This window comes from Carassius gibelio, chromosome A11 (genome assembly GCF_023724105.1).
Source record: "Carassius gibelio isolate Cgi1373 ecotype wild population from Czech Republic chromosome A11, carGib1.2-hapl.c, whole genome shotgun sequence".
Taxonomy (NCBI): domain Eukaryota; kingdom Metazoa; phylum Chordata; class Actinopteri; order Cypriniformes; family Cyprinidae; genus Carassius; species Carassius gibelio.
Genome location: NC_068381.1, coordinates 23,995,698 through 24,008,224, shown reverse-complemented (window position 1 = coordinate 24,008,224; position 12,527 = coordinate 23,995,698). Strand labels below are relative to the sequence as shown.

Below are 12,527 nucleotides of genomic sequence, written 5' to 3'. Positions count from 1 at the left end.
ATACTGTCAACAAGCACCGTCCTTCGGATGAGACGTTAAACCGAGGTCCTGACTCTCTGTGGTCATTAAAAATCCCAGGATGTCTTTCGTAAAGAGTAGAGGTGTGACCTCGGCATCCTGGCTAAATTCGCCCATTGGCCTCTGACCATCATGGCCTCCTAACAATCCCCATATCCGCTGATTGGCTTCATCACTCCGTCTCCTCTCCACCAGTAAGCTGGTGTGTGGTGGGCGTTCTGGCGCACTATGGCTGCCGTCGCATCATCCAGGTGGATGCTGCACACTGGTGGTGGATGAGGAGATACCCCTTGACTTTGTAAGCGCTTTGAGTGTCTAGAAAAGCGCTATATAAATGTAAAGAATTATTATTATTATTATTATTAGTAACACCGCTGTATGCACCGGCTACCAAAGTAACCATTTCAAACGTTCCTCCATTCATTAAAAATGAAGTGATCGTTAAAGAATTATCTCGTTTTGGGAAAGTAGTCAGTCCAGTTAAGGTGGTACTTTTAGGGTGTAAGAATCCAGCGCTAAAACATGTAATGTCATTCAAAAGACAAGTTCATATGTTTTTAAATTCTCAGGGTTAAACTTTGGATGCGTCTTTTAGAGTAAATGATGGGGATAGTTCTTACGTGTTATATGCAAGCACTGAAAGCTTAAGATGCTTTGACTGCGGCGATATAGGTCACAAATGTTTCTCGGGTCCGCATAAAAATAGACCAGAGGAGATTCGGACAGGAGAAGAACAATAGGCGGAAAGTAAAAATACAATGGAAAGTCAGGGTGACCAGAATCGTGAACCAGAGAAAGTTTCAGAAGGCCAAGGTGTGGATATTGGTGAAGAAAATGAGGGGAGTACAATTTCTATTGAGTCTGCTGGTTTTGTGCAAGAAGAGGAGCCTTGCTGTAGTAGTAAAATAGCCGTAAAAGCGGCGATGGCGGATGAAAATGTGCTTTCTGATGGGGTCTTATCAGTCAAGATGTAAAGGTGGTGAATGAGGCTGAAGATGTAGGCTTTGACGAGGTTTTATCAATGAGTCAGACTGACAGAGGAAAGGATGACGATTGTTGTTCTGATATATCTGATTGCCCAAAGGTGGGTAATGATTTATATGTTGAACAGATTAATGAGTTTTTGGATTAAACAAAAGGTAAAAAGGTTAATGTTGCTGATTATTTCCCTGATGTTGACAAATTTGTTGCTTCAGTTGTGTGGGCGCGGAAAATTTATATTGTCTCTCTGTTATCACAACAAAAATGCTTTCGGTTGAAAAAACAGTTACGATTAGGCAAAACAAAAGAGGAAAGGAAATTAGGAGAAATCTTAATTATAATGGCTTTTTGTCTGTCTCTTTGTTTTTCCTTTCTTCTCGGTTTTTCCTTACTTTTCTGTCTTATGGAGCCATTGCGAGTAGCATCTTTAAATGTAAATGGCCTTAGAGATAGAAGAAAGCAAGCCTTGCTTTCAGAGTGTTTAACTTTAAAAAATATTGGAGTAACTTTTCTTCAGGAGATGCATAGTGATAAAAATAATGAAGTAGAATGGGGCTTATGGTGGGAAGGGAAGTATATTCTTAGTCATGGCACCAATGTTAGCTCGGGTGTTGCTAAATGTTTTAGTCCTAACTGTAAGGTTAAAATTTTATCAGAACATGAGATAGAGCCAGATGGGTTATTAGTTGTAAAAGCAGAATTAAATACTTTTATTATTATTTTTGTAAATGTCTATGCGAATAATAAAGGGTCTGAGAGAATTGTTCTTTTAAAGAAAATTAAGGAATTTTTAAATACATTAAAATCAAAAGATATATTGTTATTATGGGAGGAGATTTTAACTGTACTTTAGATTTTAATATGGATAGAAATTACGAAGAAACGCACTATCAATATTGAGCTAAATGACATCTTGAGAACTGAAAACCCATCTCTAAAACAGTATCCCTGGGTGAAGGTTTCTGAAGGACAGGTTCATGTGGCAAGGTTAGACAGGTTTTATATTTCAAATAATTCAAGGAATAGAATCTGCAATGCTAATATAATTCCTAATATTATTCAGATCATAAAATGATTACAATAGATTGTGTATTGTCAAAGCAATGTAAAGTAGGTTCATATTGGCATTTTAACAAAAAGCTGTTACAAGATACTGACTTTTGTGCAAATGTGTTTTTTTTTTTTTTTTGGCAAATATGGCAGATGAAAAAAAATGATTTTAGAGATAATACGATGGTGGGAAGTAGAAAAAACCCAAATTAAAGTCTTCTGTGAACAATATACTTGTTATTCCTCAAAAAGAATGAGAAATATGATTAAGAAACTTGAAAATTTGATTTTTGAAATTGAAAATGTTGGAAAAATATGAAAATCTGGTAAATTACAAAATGTTTATGAAAAAAAGCTGCAGTTAGAAAATTTATTGGAAGAAAAAGTAAAAGGAGCTCTTGTCAGAGAACGTTTTTCTCGTATTATGGATAGTGATGGACCAAGATCTTTTTTTTTTTTTTCAATTTAGAACGAAAAGTGTGTGTCAAGTAGGCCCGGGACGGTTACCGCATTACCGCAATACCGCGGTCACGTAACGCCTACCGTGGGTCTAAACCTGTAACCGTCATCACCGCACAAAAAAAAACAAAAAACAAACATTGTCTAGATTAATTCCAAGATTACAGTGAGATTAATCTAGATTAAAAAAATGTATCTATGCACCATCCATTTGTATTGACTAGGGTACCTGTGTAATGTCTTGTAGCCTATATATTCATTTTACTAAAGCATAAAATACAGTCGGATGACTCATGAGAAAGCCAAAAAAGCAGGACCTCAGTTTTTACTTGCACGTGCTTATTCTGCTTAACACAATTCTCTCACGTGGTTGCGCAGCCGACAGTTGCGCATTTAAGATACTATTCCATCGAAACATGGCAGAGAGGGCTAAATTGGTGGCAAAGCCAAATGTCACATCGCCAATATGGGCACATTTTGGCTTTGAACCTGATGAAAAAGGACTTCCAGGCAACTTTAATGAGCCCATTTGTAGAATTTGCTACAAAAAGATTCCGCTATCACGTTCAAATACGTCCAACCTGAGGACGCATCTTACAATAACGTCTTTTTTCTTTTTTTACTTATAAATATTATTTATATTTATCTTATTTATAAATATTATTTATATTTAGGCTATTTGTAAGTAAAAAAAAACAACCACAATATTGTGAGCAGTGACACTTTGTTAAATTAAATAGCATTCGTTAAATTATAGCCTTGAACCACACTGAGACCAAAGCGCACACGAGATGTAGGCTAAATAAATATAAATATGTAAAAATATATAATATAAATAATATTTATATATATTATAGATTTTTAAATATTTATATTAATTTAGCCTATGTCTACATATTTATATTACTCTATATGCCTTCGTAAAATAGCCTTCATTAACCACTGAGACAAAAAAAAGTGCACACGTAATATCTATATAAATATTAAAATAGAAAGAAAAAATGTCTGCCGTTTTGATGTAAAAATACAGTGCACCCTCAACAGCTATTGGCAAAGACCGCGTTTGTCGACCCTAGGTATAAAGATATTGACATTTCTGACGAGGAGAGGGATGAGCTCATGGTGGAGATGATGAATGTCCCCGCCCGAAAATATATGACCATTTGCGCTACAAGCATTCCCTCAGAACGTGTGTTCAGTGCTGCAGGTAACGTTGTTACGTCTTTCAGGGCCTCTCTTAAACCTGACAAAGTGAACATGCTAGTTTTTCTAGCAAAAAATATGAAGGCTGGGATGTAAGCCGTAGCGCATTTCGTTTTGCCAGCACTTTTTTTCAGAAATTATTTCTGTTCTAAATGTTCTTATTCTAAATGTGAAAAATAAATGTTAAACGTGTTCCTTATGCTCAATTGCCTTAGCCTCTTTATTTCAGACATCATTCCATTTCTATTCTAAATGTTCATGTTCTAAATGTAAAAAAAAAAAAAAGTGAAATAAACCTGTTCCTTATATTCGTTTGCCTCCCGTGTGTGTGCGAAAGTGAAAGTCCATCGATCACGGTGGCGTGGGGTGTGGTGGGGGGCGGGGGGTTGCGGTTTACCGCAATACCGCGGGACTTTATTGCTTTTCAACCGCGGTAAGAAAAATTCAATACCGTCCCAGGCCTAGTGTCAAGAGAAACAAATGTTGTGTTTAAGGGAAGAAAGAGGTGACTTATTTTATGGCCCATCCGAAATGAGTAAATGCGTTGTTGATTTTTATTCTAAGTTGTATGATATTGATATAACAGATATAGATAGTTAAACTGAACATTTAGATTCAATTTCAAAACTGAAATCAGAGCATAAAAAAGACTTCGATTCTATTTTAAGTTTACAAGAAGTAACTAAAGTGGTGCAATAATTATCAACCGAAAAATCCCCTGGATTAGATGGGCTCCCCTCTGAATTTTTTTATTCTTTTTGGGAAATAATTGGAAAAAGATTATTATGATGGGATTTTATATTCAATACAAACAGGAGGTTTACCTAATAGTTGCAGAAGAGCAATTCTTTCTCTGTTATCAAAAAGGTGATCTAACTTATAAATTGTAGGCCTGTAGCTATACTAACCAAGATGCGTTAATGGGCATCTCGTCAGTAAAGCCGGTTCTCTAATCAGGGGTAAATTCCATCAAGTGCGTGATTTCACATAGAGCAGCTGTTACGACACAGAGCCGTTGTTAACTGAGAAGATGCGCAAATAAACGCTGAAAATGAAGTGGATTTGCGCATCTTCTCAGTTAACAACGGCTCTGTGTAGTAACAGCTGCTCTAGGTGATGGAATTAACCGCTGATTAGAGAACCGGCTTTTCTTGCGACATGCGTATTAACAATCGGCCGATTGTGATCGGAGCACCCCTAATTTTCTCTAAGTGTATTTCTAATAGACTGAATGAACATATGGGAGAATTAATTCACAAAGATCAAACTTATTGTATAAAAAACAGGTACATTAGAGATAATTTGTTCCTTATAAGAGGTGTCATTGACTATTCAATGTTAAATATGTTAAATGGATTTTATCCCTATATCAAGAAAAGGCTTTTGACAGAGTGGATCATTCTTATCTGTTTGATGTTTTTTGATGTCAACTCTATAGTTTGGATATTGAACCTTTACGGTGTAAATTAAGAACCTCATTAAAAGGTTTACATATTGAAGGATCCTTTAATAAACCCATTAAACTTTCTGCTTATGCTGATGACCTCACTGTGGTAATTAAGGAAAAAGATGATGTACAGAAAGTATTGAATTGTATTCAGTGGAATGAAAAGACTTCTTCAGCTAAAATAAATTGTGGGGAAATGTGAAGCTTTATGGTGTGGAACTACAAGTTCAGTACCAAAGTTGCCTGGAAATGTTGAATGGAGTGGAGATGGTATTACAATTTTAGGAGTTTTTTTAGGTTCTGATTTATATAAAAGGTAAAAATTGGGATGGATTGCGAGAAGATGCGTGTATGCTTGTCCAACTGGAAATGGCTTCTCCCTCAATTATCATATAGAGGAAGAGTTTTGATAATAAATCTTATTGCATCTTCAATGTGGCATAAAATGGCTGTTTTGGATCCTCCTCCTAATCTTGTAAAAGATATCCAAAGACAACTGGTTATTTTTTTTTGGTCAGGACAGCACTGGCTGAAAGCAGCTGTCCAGTATTTACCAATATGTGAAGGAGGACAAGGACTTATTGACATTGAATGCAGAGTTGCTGCTTTTAGACTACAGATGCTCAAAGGCTCTTGTACAAATGGCACATCAGTTGGACCGATTTGGCCAGTGGGTTGTTGAGAAGAGAAGGACGGTTGGGCCTTGATCGACATATGTTTTTAATGGATCTTGATGGAGTGCAATTAACTGGACTAACATTTTTTTTTACAAAACAATGCTTAGAGTTTGGAAAGTCGTTTTACTAAGGTGTCCTCTTTTCTGAATAAGGAAGGGTGGTTATCCCCAGAAGATGTTTCCTCAGAGATGGGTGTTAAATCCTTACGTTTTTCTGAAAGACGTTTAAGGGTGTACTCACACTAGCCAGTTTGAACCGTGCCCGGGTGCGTTTGACCACCAAAGCGCGGTTCGTTTGACTAGTGTGAGTGCTCCGAATCGTGCCCGGGCGCGGCTCGATTGGCCGGCCCTGGCCCGCTTGGAAGAGGTGGGCCAGGGCACGGTTCAGTTGGACTCGGGCGCGGTTCGCATGCAGTGCGAGCGCTAACCGTGCTGGAGCACGGAAAAGGACGCGTTGCGTCACGGTTTTGCGACGCTCCAAAACCAACATGGCAGGGAAAGGGTCGCTTTGGTCTACGGCAGAGGTGCAAAACGCATAAAAACTAAAAACTGCAAAGTCCTTGCAGCATTTCAGCTGGTACCTTGCAAACATCCTCATACGAGCAGCGCGATTACGTGAAAATTTTCGCGCCACTAAGGCAACATATCTGTTTAACAACAGGCTGTGAGAGGGCTGTGGACCAAACGACACAAAATTATCCACAAAGAAAACAGAGCGATGTACTCCATTGCGTTCAGAGAACGCCACTCTTCCTGTTTATCCCGAAACCGTCGCACCATAATGACGTAAGCGTGCTCCGGCATGAACGCTGAAACGCTATATGTGAGTGCAGGCCAGAGGGGGAGTGGGGAGGGGGACAATCGTACTCGGGCCCGGTTCATGGCAACCGTGCCTAGTGTGAGTACACCCTAAATGAAATTGTGGAAGCTGTGCCTTCTGAATTTAAATGTGCTCTGGATAAGGAACAAAATGAGGATGATAATGTGAAAGAGTTCCCAGAATTGGAAGTAAGTTTCTGTGGACTTATGGCAGGAAGGAGAGGGAAAGTTACTTACTTTAAACACTCCAGAACTTAAATATTTTCATGAGGTGGGCAAGAAATTCATGTACTATGTTTGTGTAAAAGTAATGGGCTCTCAGGAACTGAAACAACTACAGTACAGACCAAAAGTTTGGACACACCTTCTCATTCAAAGAGTTTTCTTTATTTTCATGACTATGAAAATTGTCGAGTCACACTGAAGGCATCAAGGGCTATTTGAGCAAGAAGGAGAGTGATGGGGTGCTGCGCCAGATGACCTGGCCTCCACAGACCACGGACCTGAACCCAATCCAGATGGTTTAGGGGTGAGCTGGACCGCAGACAGAAGGCAAAAGGGCCAACAAGTGCTAAGCATCTCTCGGGGAACTCCTTCAAGACTGTTGAAGACCATTTCAGGTGACTACCTCTTGAAGCTCATCAAGAGAACGCCAAGAGTGTGCAAAGCAGTAGTCAAAGCTAAAGGTGGCTACTTTGAAGAACCTACAATATGACATATTTTCAGTTGTTTCACACTTTTTTGTTATGTATATAATTCCATATATAATTCCACATGTGTTAATACATAGTTTTGATGCCTTCAGTGTGAATCTACAATGTTCATAGTCATGAAAATAAAGAAAACTCTTTGAATGGGAAGGTGTGTCCAAACTTTTGGTCTGTACTGTATGTGAGTCCAGATGGCAAGAAATATTTGGTATAGATCTTTCACCTAAAAGAAGCTGGAGAACTTTGTATAAGGTTCCTATAAATAAAAGAACCAGAGATTTACAGTTGAGGATTATACATGGCATAGTTGCCACAAATAAACAAAGCTCGTTTAGACTCCAGTGTTACTGAAACTCGTCCATTTTGTTCTGAAATTGAAATGGTGTTTCATTTATTTTTAAAATGTAATAGACTAGGGCCACTTTTTCCAAGTGTTAAAAGAATGGTGTGATATGTTGGGTCATGATTTTAGTCAAGGTGGTTTTATTCTAAGTATCGGTATAAAACTAGGAATGTTGATGTATTTCTGAATTATTTGTATGGATAAGCTAAATTAAGCATATGGTTGACAAGAAAAGCTAAATTTTTTTCAAAAGGTTCCACCAACATTTTATTAACATACAAGGTTTGATTTCTGCCCGTTTAATGGTTGAATTTGCATATTATAAACTTACTGGAAAATTGACTACTTTTGAAGAAATCTGGTGTTTAAATTGAATTTTATGCATAAGTGATGGTTGTTTGGAAATTAAGATGTAAGTTTTGTAATTTTTGATAGTTGTGGTTGTAATTGTATAATTGTGTAATTATGAAAATTTGTTTTTAATTGTTATTAAAGGGTTTTTGAAAGGTCAAAGGTCTCTCTCTCGCTCTCCCCCTCCCTCACACACACACACACTCTCTCTCTCTCTCTCTCTCTCCCCCTAACACACACACTCTCTCTCTCCCCTTCACACACACACACACACTCTCTCTCTCTCCCCCTCACACACACACTCACTCAACTTACTCTCTCTCTCTCCCCTTCACACACGCACACACACACACACCTAAAGCGGGTGTACACCCCTGACTGAGGCACACCACAGACACTGATGTGTTGATAAATGATTATTGAATGTATTTGGTGAAAACATGAAAGCAGAACTCACCTTGATTTGGCCACATGTTGGTCTACTCAAATGATCTGCAACAAATGAAAAGACAGACTTTATTCCCTGATGTAAAGTGAACAAACACTACGGTCCACCATAGAAGAGCACCTCAAACCGGTTATGATCTGAACTGATATTTACTACAAATACGGCTTATTTATAGGAACTGTCTGCACTACATTCAGCAGCACTCAAAACAGCCAAAGCAGCACTTAAATCTGCTTTCTGTGTTATGGATGTCAGTCTGGAGTCGAGACAGTTAAGAGGAAGTAGAAGTATAACATGTAAGGTGATTGTGAAGGTGATATGGGATTTTACTGCCATCATTATCCCCACTGTATCGTCCAATCAGCACGCTTTAATAAAGTGCTGCCCTTCCAATGACTTTCAGATTTGCTGCGGTGTTTCATTTGCACTTATTTCACAGATGAATTGTAAAATAATAATAATAATAATAATAATAATTTAAATAGGCGTTACTCAAATAAGACACAGTTTTTATTATTACTTTTTAGTGTATTTATCTTTCTGAAACTGTGCTGTCCATGTGATCCACATCAGGGGACTGGAACACTTCGTCTGGAAACACCCTGGACAAACAGCTCTCTCTCTCTCTCTCAAAAAAAAAAATTTAAAATAATACAAATAAATAAAAACGGGAACTTGTTTTAAGCCCCAAATATAAATTAAGTTCACGTTAAAAGTCAATTATATGAACTAGCGTATCATTAATAATGAAATAACAAAGAATGTCACGTGACATATCCTTGTATTAAGTTTTATTTTTTAATAAGCCGATGGCGGTTTCCTAAAGATACTTGATGCATGTAGTATTTGCAAAACAAACAACACCAAAAACACCCCCAATAAGGCCACAGATAATCGCGTTTAGAGTACATACCTTCTTCCCGAGAAAGCTTCCAGACGCTGACTCCCGCTTCCGCTTCCGCGTTCCGCGAGCTAACCGAGCACCGTCGTGACGTCACGGTCGCGAGCGCACTCTGACCCGACCAGAGTTAAAGGGGTCGGCGTCTGTGAAGAAGCAGTCTGATGAGAAACTTTTTATTAAAGAGTGTTTGGGGAGATCCAGCCTGATCAAAAACACCTGAAGATCCGGGTATTTCCTCACCTGTGACGATCTGAGCGTGGTCCTGGAGATCTGAATGAGAGATTTGTGGAACACACACCTTTTAATGCACTAGTTAGGGTTGCCACCCCTCCCTTAAAATACGGAATCGTCCCGTATTTGAGAATAAAATAGCGCGTCCCGTTTTGAATCAATACGGGACAGGGTTTTCCAGTATTTTCGGAGTTGTCTTCAATGCAGCATCTCATGCAGATCAGCGCCGCCCAGCGCTGAAACGAAAGCGGACGCAAAAGTACCGACGAGAGTGGGAAGAATCAAATACTTTCTGGAAAGTGTCAGCGGAAATGAGTATGAAGCGCAATTTGTCGGCGAGTGTTCTCTGTTTCGCATGGTGTTAATTGTCAGATGTGCTACAGCATGCCTCGGGAGAACAACATTCATACACTTTACAATAAGGTTCATTTATTAAACAATAATGTATTAACTAACATGAACTAACAATGAGTAATACATTTGTTACAGTATTTATTAATCTTTGATAATGTTAGTTAATAGAAATAAAGCTTTTAATTGTTTGTTCATGTTAGTTCAGTGCATTAACTAATATTAACAAGATTTTAATAAAGTATTATTAAATGTGGAAATTAACATGAACAAAGATGAACAATTGCTGTATAAGTGCAGATCATTATTAGTTAATGTTAATTAATGTAGTTAACTAATGAACCTTATTATTATATATAGTGTTAGCGATTTATTTATCATGGTTAAGGTGTGCAGTCAGACACATAAGCATTATTTTAATAAGAGATAAGAGATATATTTAATAATAAAAATATTATCAAATAAACAATAATTTAAATTATTGCATTATTCAATATGCTACTGTAGAATTGACAATAGACTATATACAATAGATTAACTAACCAATAATGATAATAAAAAAATGTGTTTTTAGAAATGTTTGTAGATCAGTTATTTATTATGTGGTTTCATTGTTTGGATGGTGTTACTGTCTGCAAACAATGACAGATATTTTCACGCCACCTTATACAACAAGTTCATAAGCAATTCATTTTTATGAAAACATGTTTTTGTTGTGATTTACCACCACTTGCACCCCCTCCCCCCCAGTCGTCCCTTATTTTTCTGTATTGAAGGTAACCCTAGCATTAGTAGAAAAAACTACTAGAGTGTTGGATGTGATTTCTATTGATGTGATTTATTGGAATTTTCTCCACATTGCCTGGAAGACAGGGGGTGTTGTGTAATATTCGGTTCCTGTGAAAAACTGTTCCCGAGGGTGGAGTTCCCTTGTTGTGGGCGTGTCCTTGAAACAATGCGCAAACGAACGGTGTTCGGAAATATTCGGTTTCCAAGATTCTCGGTGACGCTGGGCGGAGCATACGTGAATATTCATGACTTTCCTGTTTCGTGTTAAAGCGACTCTGAAAATATTAGTACGTTTTCACCGGATCACAAAAACTGTTTCAACAAGGTAGGTTAATTATGTTTCAGCTTCGAATGAAGATAAGCAAACCTAGAATATATTTGTTCTGAACTCAAAGTTCAGGTGAAATCTTTTTGGGTCTACCACTTGACTTTTTTGTCCCATAACTCTCAGGATTAAAAAAAAAATGTCTTACTGTGTACAACCTCGGCAGCGAGGGCGCGTTGCAAGAGGCCTTGCTTGTACAGCTCAACAATCTTGCTATGTTCAAAGAGAGAAAGCCTTTTTGCCTTGACAGTATGACTGCTTGAAGAACAATGACATGAAAGTCATATTTTTGTGCAGATTTGACCTTTTTATGGCTATGGTCTTAAACTTTTCATCAGCTGATGAACAGCCTGTTTGAGTTTAAATGCAGTTTTCAATAAATTGTCTATACTCTATTTTTTGTCTCTTGCTCCTGTATCTTCTTTTGGCATTTTGAAGCAACACTTACAACCCAGTTATGATCCACTAGTGCGAAATGTGTAAAACTTGCAATGCATCCCCTCGGAGTGTATATCCGTTACAAATCAGCAGAGTTTGACACTTTCTGTTATTTTATTGCACACATACATGAAGACATGGGTAAACGTTCTCAGAATTAACTTTTGTTTTTTTTATCTGATGCAGGGGATGGTGGATGATGACCAACAGAATGTGTAATTTAGTGTAATAGTTAAATCATATGCAAAATTATTTTTTTTTAAATTGCATATCCTACTATTTGATACAAATGTTGTATTACTTAACCAGTTTTAAAGTTTTACTACATTTTGTTCCATGAAATCCACACTTTTGAAATCAAGATAATCAAAGGTAATCAAACCAAGCAAAACTTAATTAAACAAGTTTCATGGATAAAGGGTTTTGTAAAAAAAAAAAAAAAAGAAAAAAAGATCACGTTGGTGGATATTCTACTAATATTAAAAACATGTGGGTCATTCTTGAATGGTTTATTCTGCAGTGGGTATAAACAATATGGTCCCATTGATTTGGAAGCATGTTTCTTCTCCCAACATTTAGACTGATTTCATTGAGTTTGTTCATGGTGTTTAAATCTCTATTTGCCATTTGTTGTTGAATTTATTTTAATAATGTATTCAATAATTTACTTACAACAGAAATCCTATAACATGTGCTTGCTTGTGTTGATCAGTAGGCCTATCCCTAAACACATATATAAGGGTGCTTTTACACCTGCCTCATTTAGTTCGGTTGAATCGTATCAGAGTTCGTTTCCCTGTTTGGTGCGGTTCGTTTGGCCAGGTGTGAAAGCAGCATTCACACTCGGGTGCGCACCAAAAGCGGACCAAACAAGCGTACCGAGACCTGCTTGAAGAGGTGGTCTCAGTACGCTTTCAAACGAAAACGTGATCCGACCTCGAACAGACCCAACTGCAAAAAGTACTGACCATTTTTTAACTAAACCAG

The 12,527-nt window shown here is 37.6% G+C and overlaps 1 protein-coding gene across 1 annotated transcript in view; it reads right to left on the bottom strand.

Annotated features, from left to right (window-relative positions):
• The window catches only part of LOC128022717 (proline-rich protein 13), a 13,606-nt gene extending 4,055 nt beyond the window's left edge, over window positions 1–9,551 (bottom strand). Inside the window, exons 1-2 of the mRNA XM_052610525.1 lie at window positions 9,419–9,551; window positions 8,515–8,549 (exon numbers count right to left, since the gene is read on the bottom strand). Coding sequence (XP_052466485.1) covers window positions 8,515–8,530 — 16 coding nt within the window. The 5' untranslated portion in view covers window positions 8,531–8,549; window positions 9,419–9,551. The remainder of the gene's footprint in view (window positions 1–8,514; window positions 8,550–9,418) is intronic.
• Window positions 9,552–12,527: the final 2,976 nt, after the last annotated feature.